General features: G+C 40.3%; 1 protein-coding gene across 1 annotated transcript in view; it reads right to left on the reverse strand.

Annotated features, from left to right (window-relative positions):
* Positions 1-25,040, reverse strand: part of LOC308704145 (NACHT, LRR and PYD domains-containing protein 3-like) — a 121,481-nt gene that overhangs the window by 52,829 nt on the left and 43,612 nt on the right. The window contains exon 9 of the mRNA XM_081388255.1: positions 8,256-8,429. Coding sequence (XP_081244381.1) covers positions 8,256-8,429 — 174 coding nt within the window. The remainder of the gene's footprint in view (positions 1-8,255; positions 8,430-25,040) is intronic.

Consider the following 25,040-nt stretch of genomic DNA (forward strand, 5'->3'; position numbering starts at 1 on the left):
TTAACACCTGAGTAATGTGCTCTCTCTTCTTAGTACCGGTTAAAAGTCTAGCAGCTGAGTTCTGAACGAGTTGCAAACTGGAGAGAGAAGCCTGACTCACACCCAAATACAACACATTGCAATAATCCAAACGGGATGACACAAAGGCATGAACAACCTTCTCCATATTGTCAAAAGAAAGGATAGATTTCAATTTAGATATTGAGCTAAGACGGAAGAAACTATTCTTAACGACAGCATTGATTTGCCGGTCAAATTTAAGCTCCGAGTCAAAAATGACACCAAGGTTCCTCACGCTAGACATTTTTTTCCCAGGAAACAACCCAAGGCAGTCATCATCCACACACCCCTTATTTCCAAATAAAATCATCTCTGTCTTATCCTCATTTAATTGGAGAAAGTTATTCGCAAGCCAACACTTAACTTCGGCCAGACATGCCTGAAGAGACAGAATGGCAAATTTATGCCCATGTTTAAGTGGTAAATAAATTTGAGAATCATCCACATACAGATGATACTGAATCCCAAAAGACACGGATATATACCTAAGGTGCTCTCAACACCGTTCAGAGCCCAGGTTATTTCTCTATCGGCCCTCCCAGTCTCAGGAGAAGATAGTGATGTACTCACACTCTGTTCCGTCAGAGCTCTGAGAATATATTTGGAGCGTTCGGCCTCTTTCAGACAGTCGGAACAGCTCTTCGTCTGTTTCGGAGGCCGCACCAAAGGGTTGCCGGCTACGAGACTCACGCTATCTAGATGGATAGTGGATACTATTGCTCTGGCATACACCTCACTGGGCCTTTCGTGTCCCATAGGTATAAGTGCTCACTCCACAAGAGGCATGGCTTCCTCTTAGGCATGGCCCAGTGGAGTCCCTATCAAAGACATTTGTGTGGCGGCTGGCTCCGTCCACATTTGTAAGGTTTTAGTTTCTTGAGGTCCCTGCTCTGCATGCACGAGTTCTCTCCATCTAGGCCCTGGCTCTATGGACCCAGGCCAGTGTACAACTCAGACACTTGCTGTGACTTCACTATTTTATGTGGGAATATATTCTAGGTCCCTGGATCTTCGACCCAGGCCTATACACACTTAGTGGCCTTCCGGCTTCACTACGTGTTTACATATCATCTTAGACCCGACATTCTGGTCAGTGATATTCAGACTGCTCTGTTATAGTCCCGGGACTCCCTGGATTTTCAGAATGGTCACAGGCAAATAGAACGGCGTTTTAAATTGGGTTCCCACAGCGTTTGCAACGCAGTACGAGAGAACGTTCTCGTAAGGGAACATACTAGGTTACTTACGTAACCTCGGTTCCCTATGTTATTATTGATTATTAATATTTCATAGAGCTAATTCATTACATTATAGAGTTTGTACAGTATAAAAATCATTATTTCTATGGAAAGTCTCATTATTCCTATGGAAAGTCCATAAAACATGGAAACCCAACGTGTGTGTGTAAACATTTTAAGGAACTTGTGTGTGTTAGGATTGGGAGAAAAAAATCGACCCACCAAACTATGCCAATTTTTTGGTTCACGATTTTAAAATATATATCTTTTTTATACCAGAATCAATATTGATTCAAATTAAATTGCTTTAGTTTTGTCCTTGCTTATAGACGAAGTTGACAGAAGTTAGCCACTTTTGTTCGAACAAAAGATGAAATGTGTCGTTATCTATGAGTGTTGTAATATCCATTTCAAGTGGACGTGTGGAAGAGACGTGAGACTGAAAGCACTGAAAGCCCTCACGCTGCTCATATGGTGAGAGAGATAAGACAGTAGAGCTACACGATTCATCTTTAAAATACTGTGATCTCCATTCAAACACACACACAATCTTCTTCAGATTCATCTGTCTATTAAAACTTTGACAAAATCATATCGCAACATTTTAAATCTGTGTTGCTGCTGCCGCTGACCCAGAGAGAGTTGTCATGAAACAGCTTCAATAGAAGTACTTGGATACAAGTTTACAGTTAAACACTGATATAAACACTGATGTCTACAGTAGCAATCACAATAGAGTGAATCAGCTTTTGATAGAAACAATCGAAAATCGCAATTCTTAAAAATCGCAATACATATTGAATCGGCACTAGTGGTGGGGAAAAAAAATCTATTCTGTTCAGTATCGCGATATTTAGCGCACGCAATTATATCGATACAGTAGCGCAAAGTATTGCAATATTTAATCATAAAATTATCTGTTTTACTTTCGGGTCATAGGGCTGTGACGGTGGGAGTTTTTTACCACCGCGGTGGTAATGGACCAACTACCTGCGGTGGCTGGGGGGTTGTTTTGTGCAGAAAAGTATTTATTTGAGCAATTACGTCAAAGAAACAAATATCACTAAAATCTAAAAATAAGAAACAAAAATCTACTTTACAACAGTAAAGAATATGAATATAATAGGCGTAATTAAAAGCGAACCAATGAAGAAACGTTTATAGCCTAATCCCCTGCGAAAATGGGTGAGACGTGAGTGAAGATTTTGGGAAAAGAAACAAGAGATTCCAAGCAGGGATGAATCACAATTTTTGAATATTGGATTAGTTTATTTAAAGGTGATCTAAGTAACTTTTGGTAACACTTTATTTTATGGTGCCCTTGATACAGAGTAATTACTTAATTAATTACTTAGTAATAGACTTTGTAATAACATGTAACAAAATGTACTTAACATGTAACTAAGTTATGGAACAGCCTATACTTACAGATTGTAATTACGCACATGTGAATTACGCACAAGTCGAGTCTGTTACATACGTGTTACGGACTTGGTACACTGTAATTATGTAAGAAAGTACTTAGCATAACACAATGTAACAACAAGTACTTAAATATGTTAGGCTACTAAGGTCTGCAGTTACACATGGTAAATGTGTATGTTCTGTAGCATTACTTGTATGTAACATAAAATAAAGTGTATCAAGATTGTACTTAAGTGCACTTCCTGTGTATCTATATATGTTATCCATCTGAATTAACCCACTAGTTCATAGCTTAAATACATGCATTAGCTTCCTACTTACATTGCAATTACAAAATATTACACAGGTATAAGCTACGTAAAATAAAGTGTATCAAGAATGTACTTAAGTGTACTTTGTGTATACATACCTTATCCATCTATGCCTTGCTTTGATTTAACTCACTAGTTCACAGCTTAAATGCATGCAGTAGCTTCTTAACCCTCTGGGGTCTGAGGGGTTTTTGGGGTCCTTGAGATGTTCTGACATGCCCTGACATTTGTGCTTTTTTCAGTTGCTTATAAACATATTAATGGCAAAGGTGTAATTACACTCTATTTAGCACAAACAGGGCTACCATAATATGTGAACAACTTGCATGTACATGTTTGTATTTTTGAGAGAATAATGTAAATGCATGTTTTTTTTAAAAAACAAAAAACTAAAGTTTCTGAAATAAGGCCACAAAACACATACTAAATATGTGTAAATAAGACTTTTGACTAATGGATGTCGTTTTCTTCAAAATGATGTGAAAATCATCCTGCCTAATCATTCACATAACACAATACATTGATTTAAATCTTGTAAAACACTTTTTGTTTGGAAAGGCCATATGCGGGTGGGCGTGATTCACACCTGAGGAGACAATGGGGCCCGCATAATGAGGCATGCGTAATGAGCCTTTCATTCAGGAGTGTGACTGAGCCACAAGAATGCAAGGACAATATATAACTGGTTCACAGTTGTTGTTGTTTTTTCCACAAATTGTGCTTGCAAATTGTACAATATCCAAGGTAAACATTTCTAGTAATTGTGCAGTTAATTGTTCTCATACTGTATTTTCAGATTTGGAATATATTCTCTTCCCAAATGTGTCACTAATAAAGCATAATAAAATTATTTAAAGAGAAGGCTTATACTGACCTTTTAAGATTTTGTTTACATCTATCCATATATATATATATATATATATATATATATATTATTTTTTTTAAAGGTACAATTTTAAAGGTTATACAACAACATTTAAAATTGTAACAATATTTCCAGTGTAATCTTTCTTTGTATTCGCGATTCATATTTAAACAGTCTTTTTTCCAGCTGTAGTAGCTCCACAACAGCACGCATCTGTGCGTTCATTCATTCATAGAGACGCAATTCATATTAAAACAGTATTTTTGCCAGCTATAGTAGCTCCACAACAACACGCATCTGTGCGTTCATTCATTCAGATTAGAACAAAGCAAACAGAACTGACCTATTCCTCAGCGGGATCCGTTTGCTCCTCGAAATGATACTTCCAGAACTTCTGAGGTAAATTTTTGCAGGATTATTATCAAGATAGTATTATTCCTCACAGCATCGTAAAGTACATAAGTCTGAAAGTGAACTCGCGGTGTGTGTTATCCAGCTGATGTGGGCGTTTCACAGGTTTGTATGGATCGCCTCACATTTGCGTTTGAATAGCGCACGCTCTCCGTGGGCGGAGCACATTAAAACTTAATTAGCTGAGATGAGAACGACTGACATCTCTCTCTTTGCATACATATTACATAAACTGTGAATATTTGTTTTTATAAATATTACTTAATTTAAAAGAAGAGAATTCAAGCTTCATGCCTGTGTGTCTGTATGCCTGTTTGACTGAGTATTCGCTGAGTCATTTTCGGACGCGTTTCAGAATGGACTTAACTGACAGAGAGAAGGCAGAACTCGCTTCGTGTTTATTTTTCTTTATTTGGCAAAAGGCACAACACTTTGTTTTTATTGTTAGTATACACAAAAATAATACACACTTAACAAGATCGATTGATGTATAACACAAGCATATAAGATAAAAATTAATATATATATATATTTTTTTTTTTGCACTGATAAGGAAAAAAACTAGCCTATCGCGCCGGCGCGATAGCCGACCTCAGGGGGTTAATTACATTGCAATTACATTGCAATTACACAGGTATAAGCTACGTAAAATAAAGTGCATCAAGAATGTACTTAAGTGTACTTTGTGTATACATACCTTATCCATCTCTGCCTTAGTTTGATTTAACTTACTAGTTCACAGCTTAAATGCATGCAGTAGTTTCCTAATTACATAATATTACACAGGTATAAGCTACGTAAAATAAAGTGTATCAAGAATGTACTTAAGTGTACTTTGTGTATACATACCTTATCCATCTCTGCCTTAGTTTGATTTTACTCACTAGTTCACAGCTTAAATGCATGCAGTAGTTTCATAATTACATTGTAATTACATAATATTACACAGGGATGAGCTACGTAAAATAAAGTGTATCAATAATGTACTTAAGTGTACTTTGTGTATACATACTTTATCCATCTCTGCCTTAGTTTGATTTAACTTACTAGTTCACAGCTTAAATGCATGCAGTAGTTTCCTAATTACATAATATTACACAGGTATAAGCTACGTTAAATAAAGTGTATCAAGAATGTACTTAAGTGTACTTTGTGTATACATACCTTATCCATCTCTGCCTTTGATTTAACTCACTAGTTCACAGCTTAAATGCATGCAGTAGTTTCCTAATTACATTGTAATTATATAATATTACACAGGTATAAGCTACATAAAATAAAGTGTATCAAGAATGTACTTAAGTGTACTTCATGTGTATCTATAAACCTTATCCAACTCGGCTTGTTACACATGTGTAACAGTAGCTGCCTATTACATGTGTGTAATTACAATCTGTAAGTATAGGCTGTTCCATAACTTAGTTACATGTTAAGTACATTTTATTACATGTTATTACAACGTCTATTACTAAGTACCTAATTAAGTAATTACTCTGTATCAAGGGCACCGTAAAATAAAGTGTTACAGCTTCGGAGTCATCGGAATGGTTATATTACTTATGCCGGCCGCTGCGTCAGGAAGTATTGCATGATATCAGGTCTTGCAATGTAAACAATTGCTTTACGGCCAAAAGAAATCTGCTAAAATGCTGTCATTATTGCACTCCCTCACGCTGTTTGAACCTGAATGATGAAGACGTTTTAAAGAATGTCCCATCTGCTTTGATGTCATTGATCTACTAGCCTCTGGTTTCTGAGAATCGCAACAGGCTCGTATACTGCAATATTGATATTTCCAGTCACCTGAACTTAAGAGAGGACTGAGAAATGTGTGAGAAATTGGTTGGTCCGGCCTCGGCGGGATTACAACACTCTTTTCTCCTTTCGCCGGTGAGTGACGCACGCGAACTGAGTGCGAGGGTGGGAAAGCTTTCCTGTGACCGTCCGCTTCTGACATCCCTGTGAGCGGCGCAGTTTGCGCAGCTCGAACAGAGGGAGAGGGACGACCATTCTTTACTGCTCGACGCCAGGATAGAGCAGCTGTTATCCTCCATAAACGAGGCTTCTTCATCGTCATCTATGACGGAAGCGGCGGCAGACAGCGGCCGCTGTCCGTCAGTAAGAGACTCAAGCGAAGCTGGCGGGCGAACTTTTGCGGGTTGAGGAGGTTCTGGGACCCGCTTTTACGGCGCGGCACCACAGCAGGTGGAGGTGCAGTCTTGGCGAAAGATGCCAGGCGAGTCCTCAGAGTCACCATGGGCATCAGCTCGCAGTGAGGGCAGGCGCCGTCGGCGAGCGCGAGAGCTGCTTGTTTCTCACCCAGGCAGGAAACGCAGATGACATGGTGGTCCCCGTCACTGAGTGGGGCTCGGCACGAGCCACAGAAGGTTAGAGACATCTTGAAAAAGACGCTCGCTCTTTTGTGAGGGTGTGAGTCGAACACACACACTGGCAGAGAAAAGGATATAGTACGCCGGATAGCGTAGCAGGTACGGCGACTGAAGGCGGCAAGTTGTCGGCCAGTGGCTTCAGATGCAAAGGCTCGTCCCGCACAAGGCTTTCACAGACGGCGCGGCTTCTTCCTCTCCGGATCCAGCGATGCTTCGCTGAAGAGATGAAAAATCAGAGTATACCAGCCCATCGAGCTGTATTTATAGGCCCAGGCCACGCCTGTTTCGGCCTGTTTCCCATTGGATCTGACGTCACGGGGGCCTCTCTCGATAGGCTGCTGCAGTTGCTGCAGGACAGCCAATAGGCACGCGAGCCGTCTTGCCTATGTCTGCATGCTGCCGCAACGTGTTTTACATTATTACAAAATTAAGGATAATTTTTTGGATTCAAAATCTCGCGGAAAAGAGAATTCCCCATAGCGTAAGATATTACGCAGTACGAGAGAACCTCTCGTAAGAGAGAACCTCCCGTAAGAGAACTGTTTCTGTATTGTTTTGTTAACATGAGCAAAATGGGTTGAATGTTTTTCAGGGGAAGAAGGACCCTAAGTGCTATTCAGTGAGCAAAATTATCTGGTGACAATATGTTTCAGGCTGTTGATTCCACGGGTCACACAAAAAGGGACGACCGGCTAGACAAGCGCTCACTAACAAAATAGCTAGGGTCTGCATTCACAGGTGACAGCAGGCAGGAAATAGTTAATTCCAGTGGAGGTGCAGTCGGGATCTAAGGGAAAATCTTGTAAGGATCGGAAAATGTTCAGAGAGTGCGAGATCTGGGTCCACGCCTCTCACCTTAGACTACACCAACCAACCTCAGGGCCGACGCGGAGGGCAGTGAGGGATCAAGGGACGTGCTGGTAACGTACCTCCCTTGCCTACGAAGGGGAAATCCTATCTATGGCACGCAAAGTGTCATATTAGTGAAAACGGAACGTCCATGGGGCAACAAGATGATCAACAGACCTGGAGGAAAATGTTGACCAATTAATGGTTGAATAAAAGTTTTATGATTTTATTTGATTAAACTACAGATTATTAAATAAATTACAGGAGAAGAGACTTTGAAGAAAGGGTTATAAGAAGGCTGTCTGTTTTCTGTGTGATTTAGGTCTTGCTCCTCTCACTGGGTAGCTGCAGTGATTTTGTGACCTAGCCTCTTGAAGAGAATAAAACTTCTTCTCTTCAATACAATTTGACTCTGAATGTTTCTTATGCCTTGATGCTGTTTGTTAGTTATTGTTTTTGCCACAACACAGATCAAACACATGAACTCACAGCGGCAGGAGAAATAGAGCAAACGCTTTAAAAATATTCATTCTCTTACATCATATGAACAGATGTAAAAATAATTTGATGAATTTGATTGTGTTGTTTTAAAAGCTTTGCTTGTAATTAATGAAATAATAGTTATTTTCCTGCATTTTATTCCATTTTGATTTTACTTAATGAATTCACAGTGACAGTTTCATGTGAGAGTCACGTATGATCTTACCACAGTTTGTCCAGTTTACAGTGAGGATTCTCCAGTCCAGCAAAAATCAGCTTCACTCCTGAGTCTCCTAGTTTATTATATGACAGATCCAGTTCTCTCAGGTGTGAGGGGTTTGATCTCAGAGCTGAAGCCAGAGCAGCACAACCTTCATCTGTCACACCACACTTACTCAACCTGTAGAGAACAATGACACACATTAAACCTATACCAGAGATAAACATGACACTTAAAACAAATAAAATAACAACATAATTCTGTCAATATTAAATATATACAAAATACATCAGTTAGGATTAGGGGATTGATTATTGTAACGACTGAGACAAGTCAGACACAAGTATTTGTTATAGTTACCAAATAATATTTAAAACTCAATCTGGGATCTGTGGTCCCATCCCTCCAACAAAACCAGAGCAAGAAGGTCTTAGTTACCATCACCACGATCAGATAAATTGGTTTTATTGCTGTTAGGAATGTGATCATGTGCTCAAGACAGAGACGATGGGAAAACAATCTTTAATACAGACTTTGCTGCATTAATCAAAGACGAACTGATCTATAAATCAGCATGAATCCCAGAACATTTTGTGAATGATTTACTGTATTGTGTAAAGTCTTTTAATACTATTATTTTGTTGATACTGTGTATTTTATGATAGAACCAACTATCAATGTAACCTCACGTATACCATGTTTTGTCTCTATAAATTGGTACTTTGAAGATGGAAATGATTGTGTACATGATATGCCGATAGCTGCGCAACATATTAGTATTACAAGAATCTTTCTTAGTTTCGTCATCAGAAACCAATCCAGCTGCCATTGCAAATGAGCACGCTTAGAACAAAGAGTCATAAATCAACCACAGAGGAATATTCCCGCTGGGAAATTCCACCCTTCTCTTGGTCAAGGTGGGGCCTTTCTCAGGCTTTATTAGAGACAAATCCACAGTGACTCTCCTCTTCTCTTCTGGGGCCTCATTTATAAAACTTTGCATAGGATTTGCGTCAGAAGTGGCGTACGGATGAAACATAGGACGTGCGTACGCACAGATATATTCGGATTTATAAAACCGCGCGCACGCACATCCTACGCAGTTTTCCCTTAATAAATCACAATCAATTCTAAATGTAGCGCAGCTTTTGCGGCTTCATGTCATGCCCATAGTTGCCCATAAATAGTCCGTGAAACACCCACAAGTTAATATTCATCGATTGCGAAATCATGGCAAACACAGAGAGGAAAACCAAGAAACAAAACTTCACTCAATGTGAAGTAGAAATTATCGTTGGCGAGGTGGAAAAGAGGAGTAAAATGTTGTTTGGAGGGCACAGTGTGGGCATTACTAATGCCAAAAAGGCACTTGAGTGGCAAAAGGTTGCAGACGCCGTTAACGCTGCAGCCTCACAACCTCGGACCGTGGTCGAAATAAAAAATAAATGGTCGGACATCAAAGTCGATGCAAAAAAGCGTCTAGCGCTCCATCGCCAGAGTGTGTTTGCCACGGGTGGGGGAAAGGGGACACCGGAGCTGACCCATCTTGATGAAAGACTGGCGGCAATTATTGGGGAATCCCTATTAAATGGAGTGGTGACTGAGGCGGAGGGGGACACTGACGCGCCAGATGCACCAGATGACATAACATGCCAATATTATTGCAGAACATATTTCACTTTTCTTTTTGCAAATATGTGTTAATTTGCATTTCTGTTGTAATCTTCGTTTGATTTTGTTTGTTTTACACTGCAGATCGATCAAAGGGGTGTTCGTGTAGGCTGTTAATTGTAAGACGCTTTGTGAAGTCTTCATGTTATTTATGAGAGGCAGTATTGCCATTTCTTTTACACAACGGTCTACAGTTTCACACACTTTCACGTGTTTCTTCCATCTGCCGACGGTGTCGCCATTTCTCATTTCACCCGTTTTTGTGCGTACGCCTAGGTCAGAGTTTGCGTGAAGGACCGCACATTTTCCCGTCAAGTTTGCTTTTTATAAATAGCAATTATTGCGTAGAGAGCGGCGTACGCTTTCTTTTGTGCGTACGCAATGTTTATAAATGAGGCCCCTGGCCTCTACTGCTGCTTCTTCTGGATTGATTTCCAAAAAATACCGCGGTAAAAATAAACCAGTCGAATTTCAAAGTAATTCGCGAAATGACCGCCAGGTGGCGCAAAGGGATATTGTGTAAAACAGAAGCAATTGCTGCATTTTTTTTTCAATTGCCTTAAGTGGAGTTAATGTCAATTTACAGTAAGGATGAAATACTACAACTATGGTTAACAGAATAGAACATTTTTATAAGGCCAGAAAAATAGAATAACAAGTTAAAAACAGAGACAATAACAATATAACCTGTATTTCATATTGTAGCCCTAGACGTCGGTGGGCGACAAGCCTATTCCCCGGGGAGCAGTGCGATAAAACACACACACACACAAAAAAAAAAAAAACACAAAAACAAATGTAATACCAAAAATAACAAACAAAAGTAAATTATGTGCAATGAAGCTGGTTATTTGTACTATTCTATTGAGGAATGAGACGAATGAAGAGCGTTTCCCGCTCGTGTGAGCGAACGCACATTGGAACGTTTGGTCATTTCGCATCGAGTAAAGTCATGGCCGAGTGGTAGAACTTACGTTCGGATCATATAGATGACATGGGTTCAAATCCCGAACCAACTTGAACTACTTTAATCATTTATATTAGCCTATTAAAGCCCATAGTTTTTTTGCTTATATTTATAAAATAAAATTACCATGCATTTCCATTTTACACTAAGGAACAAATATTATGCAATAACTTTACATCTGTAGCCTATAATAATTCCAATCGTAATTTCAAAAGCAGTTCTGTAAAAAAAAATTATGTATATATATATCAATGCTAATTCAATAGACCATATTAAATAGCCTATATAAAATAAAGATATGCAACAGGCACGTTTAAACGACAAACAATAAAATCAGAACCAGTATTCTGTTACGTTAATGGTTACAGTGGCCGTAATGCATGCGTGGCTTTTCAAAATGTCACAAAGCGTTTTGAGATTGTTTTGAATGAAATATTGAAGTTTATAATTAAGTGTTTTGGCACACCACGACGAGTGGCGCTATTGTTCTAAAGCCAGGTTTTATTCTGGCATGTTGAATTAGTGTTCGACAAACGCGGCGGCGCGTTCATTTGGATTTATTTTACTCAAAACAGCTAAAATAACTTAATAGGCTACTCTGTAGTTTTTCGGTCATACAGATAAGAGTAGAGCACCCTACATCGTTCAAAACTTCTAATGTCTAGAATAGCGATTTAATTGAAATTGAGTAACAAAATCAAGCTAGATACCAAACGATCCAACCTAGGGAAAGAGCTAGCAGCTAACGTAAACACTTTGGAAGCACTTTTGTTAAACTCCACAAGCTAGCCACCACTCCGACCATAAACTGTACAAATCATGACTCGTCTCGATAATAATGCGTTTACTAGCTGCTAATTAAACCACAGCAGGTCTGTAAACAGATTCCAATGTCCTACCCATCCTGAAGCTAGCTGATGTCATCGTCTCAGGGCACATTGTTGATACACATTATTTTTTTAGTATTTTTTTACGTTTCTTCATTCGGATCCATTTGCGATCCATTCCATTCTGAATAAACAAACAACGCAGTTTACATGCTTCATCCTTGTTGCATTATTCATTAAGATAATAATTAATAAATGCACGCACAATTATCCGTTAACTTGATAAATGTTGCAGATATGTTTTATGCACAAACAAATGCCTTTCAACGTGCACAATTCAGAAGTAAATGAATATGCAGCAATTTGTACAAATAGAGAGTCTGTAAGCCTACTATACGTGTTGTAGACATTAAATAAGCTCATTCAGTTTCATTAAAATATTATTATTTATTATTATTATTATTATTTTCATCTATGTTGAATATAAAAAAGTTAACAGCATGAGTAAGATAGGATGCGCAATATATCGAGAGATATGGAGCGGGTCAGACATGATTTTGACCACTTAATTAAGATTTGCATTGTAGAAAGCCTTTCTTTAAAGTGCATTTCGTTTCGTATAAATTGTATCTTAATTTTAATATTTTTTTCATCAACCAATTGCCTGTATTTAATAAGCAAATATAGCAGACATTATAATCATGGAGGCGTCCGCGCGGTCACTTGCATTGCACGTGAACTGGAGCGCATCTCATCCTAACTTAACCGAAACTCTTACAGACATGAGAAATATAGAAAGCTTGAAATGTCTTTAAACGAAACAATTCAAAACGAAAAGAAATAGGCTACTCTCTGATTATGTAATGATGTGCATTTCTCTCTATAGGCGCGTTCACTACACGGAGATGGCGATCGTCAACTTAATCTTTGCAGCTGACATTGTTTATTAATAAAAATCAATGCATGCGCGTCACCAGATTTACAAATGCACATCTTGCTTGTTGCACGCACACATATTATGTAGGCTACATATTACGAAATAACGAGATATTATGTTGAAATAATTAGGCTAATTATTAATTATCATTATTAATAATAAATCTATAAGAATATTTGATTGAATGCTGAATGTTGCTTGTTCAATTAAATAAAATTAATACTTTAATTGTAATAATTAAAATAATTGATTATTAAATATATAAGTGGCCTATGTTTGCTCATTTATTAATACTATTTGTATATAATATATCTAGCACCCCCTCAGCACCTGCGTTAAAAAATTCTCTGGCGCCGCCCCTGGTTATAACAGCCCACGTATTAAAAAGATGGTCAGGTTTAAATCGGGCTTGGGTTTATAATTACAGTTAATGTGTGGGCCGGGCGTGTGGTGGTAGTCAGATACCCATGCCATTAAAATGACTCATTTTCGTCTGTGTATAGGACCTGCAGCTGCAGCTGCCTATATACCTTCGCAGGTTCTACCATGCCGGTGACGTCATCGGAATTGCCAGCCTTCTTATACTAACAAACGCAATTTTTGTGTTGCTTAAAAAAAGAGCTATATTGATATTTTTAATTCAAATTTTTTGTGTAATTTACTTTTAATTGTCATAAACAACACATTATGAACGTTGATTATTTCAGTTCAGTTCATCTTTAATAACATAGAATTCATAGACAATTGGAAAAGTTTTTGGGGCAAACCTGACCTGTTGAAAAGAGATGGTATTCATCCCTCCTGGGATGGTGCTGCTCTTCTCTCTGGTAATATGGCACATAGTCTTAGAGCTCAAACATGACAATCTGGGCCTCAGGTCAGGAAGCAGACAGACTGGCTAAACCGACCGTCTGCTAGCGGCCTCACGTCACCAAGGTCAGATAAATCCTATCACATAGAGCCTCTTTCACCTAGCTATCATCATATAGAGACTGTGTCTGTTCCCCGAATTTGGAATTCCAAAAAACGTTTAAACCCATCTAAGGTTAAAAATTTAATTGATGTTCAACAAATAAAAAACAGCTATAATACAGACGAGCAAATGCTAAAGCTTGGGTTGCTGAATATTCGATCGCTTACTTCAAAAGCACTCATTGTTAATGATATGATTTCAGATAATAACCTAGATGTGCTGTGTTTGACCGAAACCTGGCTAAAACTAAACGATTACATTACTTTAAATGAGTCCACTCTGCAAGATTACTGTTATAAACATGAGCCTCGTCTGAAACGCAAAGGGGGTGGAGTTGCTGTAATCTATAGTAATATTTTCAAAACCACTAAGAAATCAAGTTTTAAATATAATTCTTTTGAAGTGTTAGTGCTTAATGTAAAAATATATAGTATAAATGATAAATCACGTTTGAGATTTGTGCTGGCTACTGTATACAGGCCACCAGGGCACCATAAAAATTTTATCAAAGAATTTGCGGACTTTCTATCAGAATTAATATTGACTGCAGATAAAGTACTAATTGTTGGTGATTTTAATATACACATCGATAATGAAAAAGATGCATTGGGATTGGCATTTAAAGACATTGTAAACTCAATTGGAGTTAGACAACACGTGTCAGGACCTACTCATCGTCGTAATCATACTCTAGATCTAATATTATCACATGGAATAGATGTTGATGCTGTTGAAATTCTGCAGCAGAGCGATGACATCTCAGATCATTATCTAGTCTCGTGTAAACTTCATTTAGCCAAGGCTGCAAAGCCGACTCCGTGTTTCAAATGTGTTAGACCTAGGGGTGGGCGATATAGCCTCAAAATTATATCACGATATTTGAAGAATATTTGCGATAATGATATTTATGACGATATAAAAAAAATTTAGAATTTTTTTTTTATTATTACATTTATCTCACCAAAATGTTTGCTCACTCATTGTGTTTTTACAATTGTGTAATTTTGTTTTTGAGTTTACACAACACAAGGAAGCTTGATTTCAATCTTTGAATTAAATTGAAAAAAGTAGCAAAACATACAAAATAATAAAGATACAAATAAAGATAAAAGTTTTTGAGTAGGTCCGTCTAACACTATTCAGAAATACTACAGAAACTGAATAAGGTAATCAACTGTAAAATAACACTAGTCCTGAGTCCTGACTAAATTAAATACATAGGCTATTAATTCTGATTCCTTACAATGAAAGCTATCTTTTGCTGTTTTGACGACAACATTAATGACAGACACATATGGCTGCTGTCACTTTTAGAGCTAGTGCCCGGATCCATTACTGTTATACTGTCTGTCACACTGTCACGCGCGTTTATGGTTATTTCAGACATAACCGACTGTTTACGAATACACTAACCATGACCGGAATTTTTACACAATTTTGCGTGTTTTTTCCCCTGTTAAAGCGATTTAATCCGCGAAAAATAACTTTTGTTACTCGCGAGCTGTTTGTGAGACGGCTTTACTGTATGTATGCACGCAGAGTAAACATCTCTCAGAGAGCACGCGAGAGTAGTTTAAAATCGCAAATGTTTAAACTGATGAGACTTAAAAAGAAGTGAAAATGCTAAACTTTAGTTACGATGCAAGTGACAAAAGATTCCGTCATGTCCTGACTGCTAAACACAAGAGTGTGGTATTGACGCTTGACTTGTGCAACCCATTTTGAGAGCGAGAGAGAGAAGACGCGGCACCGCTGAACACTCACGCGGTTGGTAAAATCAGTGTTTGCGGGGGAATTTCCCGCATTATAAGTGGTAGACCTGCGGGAATTATTAAAATACTTTTGAAGTAGTTCCTTTTTAGGTACTAAATCGTCATTGGAGGCTGACTTGCTGCTCTCGCGCTCAGACAGGTGTTGTTGTTGTGCGTGCTAGGGAACGTAATGCGCCATATCAGTGATATCGCGATATGACACTTTTTTATCATGTAAAAATTTATACCGGTATTATCGTGATAATGATATGGCACACCCCTAGTTAGACCTATTACTTCTGCCACTAAAGATTGCTTTATTAATAATCTTCCTAATCAGTTTCACCATCTCAGCATCCCAGATAGCTTAGAAGAACTCGATATTGCAACAGAAACTTTTAACTCTCTCTTTTCCAGCACTTTAGACACAGTTGCTCCGTTGCGCTTAAAGAAGATTAAAGAAAATAGTCCAACGCCGTGGTACAACGAGCACACTCGGGCCCTTAAGAGAGCAGCCAGAAAAATGGAGCGCAACTGGAAGAAAACAAAACTAGAGGTATTTCGCATTTCATGGAAAGAGAGCTCGATTGCTTACAGAGAGGCCTTAAAAGCTGCTAGATCTGCTTATTTTTCAAACCTATTAGAAGAAAATAAACATAATCCTAGGTATTTATTTGAAACGGTGGCTAAACTAACGAAAAAGAAAGCTTCAAGCACCGAAGTTTCCAAGCAGCACAGCAGTAAAGCAGCACAGCAGTAATGACTTTATGAACTTCTTCACTTATAAGATTGATAATATCAGGGAGAAAATTATAACTATGCAACCGTCTACTACAGTATCGCATCAGGCAGTGCATTGTAGTCTCCCTGAGGAAAAATGTGATTCGTTCGTTGCTATAGAAGAGGAAGAATTTACTAAACTCGTTAAATCATCTAAATCTACAACATGTATGTTAGACCCTATACCGACTAAGCTACTGAAAGAAATACTTCATAGATCCTCTTCTTAATATCATTAATTCATCTTTGTCTCTAGGATACATACCAAAAACCTTTAAACTGGCTATGATTAAACCGCTTGTTAAAAAAACGCAACTTGATCCAACAGAATTAGTCAATTACAGGCCGATCTCGAATCTACCTTTTCTGTCAAAGATATTAGAAAAAGCAGTATCTTCACAACTGTGTTCCTTTCTTGAAAGGAATGATATCTGTGAGGATTTTCAGTCAGGATTTAGACCGTACCATAGTACTGAGACAGCTCTCATTAGAGTCACAAATGATTTGCTCTTATCATCCGATCGTGGTTGTGTCTCTCTATTAGTGTTACTCGATCTTAGTGCTGCATTTGATACTTTCGACCACAACATTCTTTTAAATAGACTCGAAAATTATGTTGGCATTAGTGGAATTGCACTAGCATGGTTTAAATCATACTTATCTGACCGTTATCAGTTTGTAGCAGTAAATGAAGAGATGTCTCATCGATCACAAGTTCAGTATGGCGTACCACAAGGCTCAGTACTAGGACCGCTGCTGTTCACTCTGTACATGCTACCATTAGGAGATATCATTAGGAAATATGGTATCAGCTTTCACTGTTATGCTGATGATACTCAGCTCTATATTTCTTCAAAACCTAACGAAACTTACCAATTCACAAAATTAACGGAATGCATAGCGGATATAAAAAATTGGATGACTCGTAATTTCCTACTTCTAAATTCTAAAAAAACAGAGTTTCTAATTATTGGACAAAAAACATCCTCACGTAACAACCTAGAATACTGTCTAACACTTGATGGCTGCTCTGTTAAGTCTTCGTCGTCGGTTAGGAACCTGGGTGTGCTCTTCGATACCAATCTTTCATTTGAAAGTCACGTGTCCAGTATCTGTAAAACTGCATTTTTCCATCTTAAAAATATATCTAAATTACGTCATATGCTCTCATTGACAAATGCAGAACAACTAGTTCATGCGTTCATGACCTCAAGGCTAGATTATTGTAATGCTCTACTGGGTGGTTTCCCTGCACGCTTAATAAACAAACTACAGCTGACTACAGCTGCAGTCAAAACTGCACTGGCTCCCTATTAAACATCACATCAATTTTAAAATATTGCTGATCACGTACAAAGCACTAAACGGTTTAGCTCCGCAGTACTTGAGCGAGCTCTTAACGCATTATAGTCCTTCACGTCTATTGCGATCTCAAAATTCCGGCCAGTTTATAATACCTAGAATATCAAAATCGACTGCTGGCGGTAGATCCTTCTCCTATTTAACACCAAAACTTTGGAACAGCCTTCCTACCATTGTCCGGGAAGCAGACACACTCTGTCAGTTCAAAGCTAGACTAAAAACACATCTCTTTGACCTAGCGTTCACATAATACATTATAGACTTCTATAATTCAATGTTAGGCTGCATAGATTAGGTCAGCTGGAACCGGGAACACTTCCCATAAATCCTGATGTACTCGTTACATCATAAGAAGAATGGCATCTACGCTAATTTTAGTGTCTTTGTTTATCCCGAGGTTTTCCCGCAGCCTGCCGGATCCAGGCCGTATCCAGATCTGATGAAGGCCCTTCGCCTGGACCTGATGACAACGCAGTGCTGAAGTGCCAACTAGTCTCTCCCTATGGAGGATCCCTTTACCACTCTACAGATAAAGCGTTGTCGGGAAACTCAAGTCGCCTATCTACCCCGAATTGATAAAATAAAATAAAATTCTGTATCAAAAATTATAAGGAAACACCAGTACTTTGTTTAGGCTTGGTTTGTAGGGAATTACAAACCTGCGTACATATATTCAAACGCACATAACTATAGAACCAATTCTTAATGCGCATGTGAACGCCATCAGCGTTTCTCACAGGTTCGCGTTTAAAGACTGTGTAGAGAGAATGGTGTCGTCTTAGCGGCCCCTAATTTAATAACAAATGATTTTTGCGACGGAAGCGAATCAATCATAACTAACCTTAGCTGGAAAATAACTTTACTAAAGAACCGCTATAAAGCCAAAACAATCTCTGTTACCATAAATTATACGTTTATCTCTGTAAAGCTGCTTTGAAACAATCTACATTGTTAAAAGCGCTATATAAATGAAGATGACTTGACTTGACCTGTGAGACGCACCGGTCTCGCATCTCTCACAGAGGAGCGTGAATTTTCTTAGCAATGTTAAAACGCACATCAACCGATCACTTGTTTAGCGCTCATGTAAACACTACATTCAGATTCACCAATTGGAATGAATTCAGTTAGATTGAAACAAAAGGTGTGCATGTAAACAATGAATGGCGACCGCAGAAAGCAAAAGCTGAATCCCGGATATTTTGGACGATCTCGACGGCCGGACATGTCCGGGAAAAAGTGTATGGTAACCCCTACTACTCAGCTTTCTCCTACTACTCAGCTTTATCCACAGAACAAGAGCCTGCTAGCTTAGCTTCCATAGAAAGGCTGACACTGTGTTTTCATTCTGTGAGTGAGATCCCACCTCCTATGGGCGGGTTGAAAACATGTGGAACAGCTCCTCCTACTGGCTGTAGTCTTTAGCCTCTGGCCAAAAAATCCTCCGATGACACAAAATGATGATTTTTGCGTCATCGGAGGATTTTTTCCAGACAAAAAATACATAAATCTCTAGTCTCAGGGGGATATGAGGGAGGAAAGCATGGTAATTCAAAAATACTACAGTCATGAAACCCCTCTTTCAGCTCATGTCTACCTCACAATCCTTCTGAAAAATCCTCTTAAATGTGTGTGTGCGGCTGTGAGAAAAAGAGAGGGAGTGTGTGTGGCAGAGCAAGACAGAGGAGAGAGAGAGAGAGAGGGACAAGCGACTGTCATCTGTCAGCAGCCCATGCCGGCTCTCACTACATATAAGGGGGAAACGTCTCGGTTATGTATGTAACCCTAGTTCCTTGAATAGGGAACGAGACACTGCGTCGAAACACTGCGGGAATGCCCCTGCGTGAGTGCGTCATGAAGCACGTATGGAATCAGTCCAATGGCGAGACGGAACGTCATAGGCGGGTGACGTCATCGACCAGGAAACTATAAAGCACCCCAGAAAACACAAACGCGCTAGCTTCTGATAGGCTGAAGCAAGTCGATCACAGGAATGCCGGGAGTATGGCAGGGCGACGCAGCATCTCGTTCCCTATTCAGGGAACTAGGGTTACATACGTAACCGAGACGTTCCCTTTCAAGGGAACTCGAGCTGCGTCGAAACGCTGCGGGAACGCTAATTCCAATGTCGTCATGCAAGCAAGTGACCGTCCGTGTGAAATCAGGGCGCACATTCGGACGAAAGCACCTGCGCCCCTGGAGTGGAGCTGAGGTCAAGATCATAAAACCTGATGAACGTGTGCTGTGAGGACCAGCCTGCCGCATCACAGACATCATGAAGTGAAACTCTTGACAGTAGAGCTTCAGAAGCAGCCATACTCCTAGTAGAGTGTGCTCGTACAGCCAAAGGTGAAGGCTGACCAGCCGACTCGTAAGCAAGTGAGATAGCCTCAACCACCCACTTGCTCATCCTCTGCTTAGATGCAGGACACCCCTTCCTGGGTGACCCAAAACAAACAAACAACTGTTCAGACTTCCTCCACAGGGCAGCTCTGTGGACATAAGCATCTAGAGCCCTAACTGGGCAGAGCAGATTTAGTTTCTCCTGGTCCGACGTCTGGAAGGGAGGAGGACAGAAAGCCTGCAGTACGATAGGTCTAACAATATTAGTTGGAACTTTTAGAACATAACCTGGTCTGGGATGGAGAAAGGCCTTCACCATGCCAGGCGAGAATTCCAGGCACGAGGGAGCAACCGAGAGAGCTTGAATGTCTCCAATTCTCTTGAGAGACGAAATAGCAAGCAAAAAGACAGTTTTCAAAGTGAGAAACTTCTCTGAAACCTCTTCAATAGGCTCAAATGGAGCTAGGGAAAGACCTTCCAAAACAATGGCCAGATCCCAAGTCGGTACCCTCATGCGGACTGCTGGCCTCAACCTCAAAGTGCCACGAAGAGAGAAATCGAATAATTTAAAATGCGGATGCCCTGAAGTTGCAGCGGAACCAGAGCCGCATCCATACATTTTGTGATTGTGCGGGGAGACAGTGCTAGGCCGAACGGAAGAACCCGATACTGGTATGCTTCGCCCCTGAAAGCAAACCTCAGGAACTTCCTGTGTTGTGGAAGGATGGAAACATGGAAGTAAGCGTCTTTTAGATCTATCGTGACAAACCAGTCCACAGACCTGATTTGTGACACGATCTGCTTGAGAGTGAGCATCTTGAATTTGAGCTTCCCTACTGTGCGGTTTAACAGGCGCAGATCTAATATTGGACGCAACCCCCCATCCTTCTTCGGAACAATGAAGTACTGGCTGTAATAGCCTGACTCCCTGTTGGGAGGAGGAACCCGTTCTATAGCCTCTTTTTGTAGTAGAGTCTTTACTTCCTGTTCCATTACCAAAGCCTGCTCGGGGCCCACCACTGTGGATAGGACCCCACTGAATCAAGGTGGACGAGACCTGAACTGAATAGCGTAACCGTTTTCGATCGTCTGCAGGACCCAAAGATATATATGTGGAAGACTTTTCCACTCCGCCAGAAAATCTACTAAATCTAACCTCTCGAGACTGGCCTCTGGAATACTTTGAGCTGCAGACACAGTGCCCTGTAACAGTGCACCGGCAGGGAACAACTGGTCTAACTGCTCTGGACCCCTCCTCGGAGGGGGTGAGCTCCCCTCGGGGAAAAACTCGCCGGGACCGTCCACGCCCTGGCATGAAGGCAGGGTTGGCAGAGCGATCCCCTGAGGGCGTTGAGAGAGAACGGGCACCGTGTGATGCGGTGAACTCAGTTTTCTCTTGGCGGGGACTACCCTCAGCATCATGACGCCTGGAGCGTCAGGATTTTCTCTTAGACGAAGCCTTCTTGGCGATAATAACTGTCCTCAAATCAGTTTTACCCCTCGAAGACTTCGTCTGAGAGCGTCGCGCCGCGCCGCGTCCCAGTCTTTCTGTGGGGGAACGCGAGATGCGACACTCTGCTTTTGTTGCGCCCGGTGTGAGGAACTAGCCGACGGCTGGGACTGATCTTTTTTACCCGCAGCCCCAGAGACATGAACTCTAAGCGGGAGGAATTTTTGGAACGCCGCCGCCTGCTTTTTTTCCTCCTGGAACTTATCGATGACTGTGTTCACTGAGTCACCAAATAAGCCTGCAGGATTAAGCGGGGCGTCCAAGAGAAAAGATTTTTCTCTCTCCTTCATGCCAGAAAGATTTACCAATAAATGCCTCTCCACAGCCACCAGGGCTGCCATAGAATGGCCGACTGATTTGGCAGTCTCCTTGGTGGCACGGAGGGCGAGATCTGCTGACTGACGTAATTCTCTGACAGTATCTGTACTGACCTCCTCACTCTCGCTCATATCTTTTAACAGATCAGCTTGGTACGCCTGCAGGATGGACATCGTATGAAGGCATGCCGCAGCCTGACCTGCCGCCGAATACGCTTTACCCACCAAAGCCGATGTGTTACGAAGTGGCTTGGTGGGTAACATAGGTGCCTTAAATGAAGACGCTAACTCAGGTAAGAGGTGACTAGCTAGTGCCTTTTCAGCTTTCGGCATCGACCCATACCCATACTGACTAGCCCCAACAATATTAGAATATGTGGAAGTCTGAGGTGTATAAATACGGGAGGAAACTGGTATTTTCCAGGACCTCGACACCTCAGTGTGGAGGTCTGGAAAGAACGGAAGGCACCTGCGTGGAGGCTGCAAACGAGAGGGCAGAAAGCCTTCATCTAGTTTAGATCTTATTCTAGACTCCTGCCTATCTGCTGGCCACTCAATATTTAATTTTTGCACAGCTCTAGTGAGTACCTCCATTAATTCCTCACTTGCAGGAGACTGGGATGACGAGTCCTCAGTATCTCCTGTTCCAATACTAACAACATCCAGCTCCTCAGAACTGGATAGTTGCAGTACTGGGACCTCAGCCTGCGGGGAAGAAACCGCAGCGCGTGCTTCCGAACCCGGGACTGAGGCACTGGATCTGACAGGTGAAGGCTGAGATAAGGCAGAGCCCGTCTCAAACCCCTCCGTCAGATCCATTTGCAAACCCCACGACTGACGTCGCCGCTCTGCCTTGACAGAAGCGGGACCCGAGCCGCGGGGAGCGCGAATCGAACCACCCTCCTCAAAGAGTGATCAGTGGGAGCGCAGCGTTCTAAGAGGAAAACGCTCGCAATGCTTCGCAATCAGCTCCCTCGAGAGCTGACTGGGCATGCTGCACTCCCAGACAAACAACACATAGTTCGTGTGTATCCCCACCCGTAATATAGCGAGTGCAAGGATGAACACACTGCCTATATTGTTGTTCACTCACCATCTATAAATAGTTTATATATATATATATATATATGTGTGTGAAAAACTCCTGCTTAGTGACACTGAAGACAGACAAAAACACTTCGACAATATAGAGATTGTCGAATTGATTGATTCACACAATTAATCAGCTTTCACCTAACCCTAACCCTAACCCCGTCACGTTCCGTCTCGCCATTGAACTGATTCTATACGTGCTTCATGACGCACTCACGCAGGGGCGTTCCCGCAGCTTTTCGACGCAGCTCGAGTTCCCTTGAAAGGGAACTGGAGGATTTTACAGCGGACAGTGAAATTCCTACCAGATCATTGAACACAATCTGTATTTTCCCTTTAACAGTAGAAATGTTTAAATACATTCACTATAAATGCATATACATGTATATGATAATTATTTTCTCATACAAATGTCATAAAAACCGGTTGGGTAGATCACACATCTACGTCCCTTCAGGACACTGACAATAAAGATGGATAGTGACAGAGAAGATAGAAATTCTCGTAGCTCTCCTCAGAAAGACACTTGTTAAACACACACACACACACACACACACACACACACACACACTTGCGACTAGGGCTGGGCGATATGGCAAAAAAAAAAAATCTAGGTTTTTTCATAAAGTTTGACCGATTCACGATTTCGATTTCGATTTTTTTTTTATTGTGTAACTAGTCAGCTTAAAACATTACAACAACATGACTTAAGTAACATTCTCTTTGTAAGTAACTTGAAAAACCATTTGGTTAAGGAACATTGTATTTTTAATGGCCATGCCATACTTGGTCAACAAGGTGTAAATAAATGTAAAACAAATTCACGAGTTAAATATCTTTGCAGAAGATTTGAATGAAATATGAAAGTAAATATTGTGCAATTTGAATGAAACATTAAATACTTCTGAATATATAGTAAGAAAATAACCATTTTAACCAATGTAAACATTACATCAGTCAACTCAAAAAGTTATGCAAATTTTCAACAGTAAAAAAAAAAAAAAAAAACACTTTGTAGACCATCGTGCAAACATAAAGCATGCTAATAAACTGCGCTGCACAAGTGCGCATTTAAAAGTTCACGGCACAAAGCGAAGAAATGTCGAGAGCACAAATCCTAGTGTCTGTCTGTCCAACAGTTTATTGATCATTTGTTTCTTCACAGTTTTAAATTCCAGTTATTGTGCGTTTGATGCCGATTTAGTCCTTGTGATGTGTGATCTAACAGGCACACGGTAGCGCGAGTCGTTTAAAAACAGCAACAAACTCCAACAAAATAAAGTCATTTTATGCAAATCCACAGCCTTTTCTCTACAGATCAAGCATTATAATGTGAATATCATATTGGAGAGAGTTTTACCGTGCATGTATGCTGCTGTAACCGGACGAGGCGCGCGCGCTGTTTGAATACTGAATGGAGAATGACAGCCACAGAGGAGGGAAAACGAGTTTTCGTAAACTTTAATGATTTAAATAGATTCAGATTCAGATCAGATCAGATTCAGATTAAGATTCAGATTCACTTTATTAGCCATTTGCAGTATGAAACCACATTGGAAAAAATGTACAAGAAGCTCAAAGTGCAAAGTCGACACTTACGATGACACAACACAAAAAACAAACAAGCAAATGCCACATAAAAGTCTTAAGAGTAAAATGCTGTACATTAAAAATCTATACAAAAAATTGAAAAGCCTATTTTAAAAATGCTTTGTTTAAAGTGATCACAGCTTGGGGAAAGAAACTATTTAGATGGCGATCAGTGGAACATTTGACCGAGCGATACCTTCTCCCTGAAGGAAGCATTTCAAAAAAGGCCCAAAATAGACTTCTGTCCCTCACATTAAGCTATGAAATAGGCTTCAGATGAATTTGTCACCCAAACTGACGTGAAAAAAGCGGGAGGCGCCGAAAAGCGCGCTGTTTGCATCCCTGTTGGAAAGGAAGGAAAAATGCATCTCTTTGCCATCTGTAACCATGGTGACGTGCCGCCCGTTGTGGCCCTGTTGCGCGGGGACGGCGATTGTGGTTCCGTCCCGGGTTAACATGGTGACGGCTGTGATTATTCTGCCATTGGTGCAATTACAATATCTAATTTTTTTTTTTATTATTATTAAAAAATCGCGATACCTCTATAAAAAAAAAAAATCGTCTTAAAACGTAAATTCGAATTAATCGAAAAAAACGAAAAAATCGCCCAGCCCTACTTGCGACCCATGAACGCCTCTCTAAACTACTGCCTGATTTTACATTTTGAAGCG

Source organism: Scardinius erythrophthalmus, assembly GCF_964197995.2.
Source record: "Scardinius erythrophthalmus genome assembly, chromosome: 16".
Taxonomy (NCBI): domain Eukaryota; kingdom Metazoa; phylum Chordata; class Actinopteri; order Cypriniformes; family Leuciscidae; genus Scardinius; species Scardinius erythrophthalmus.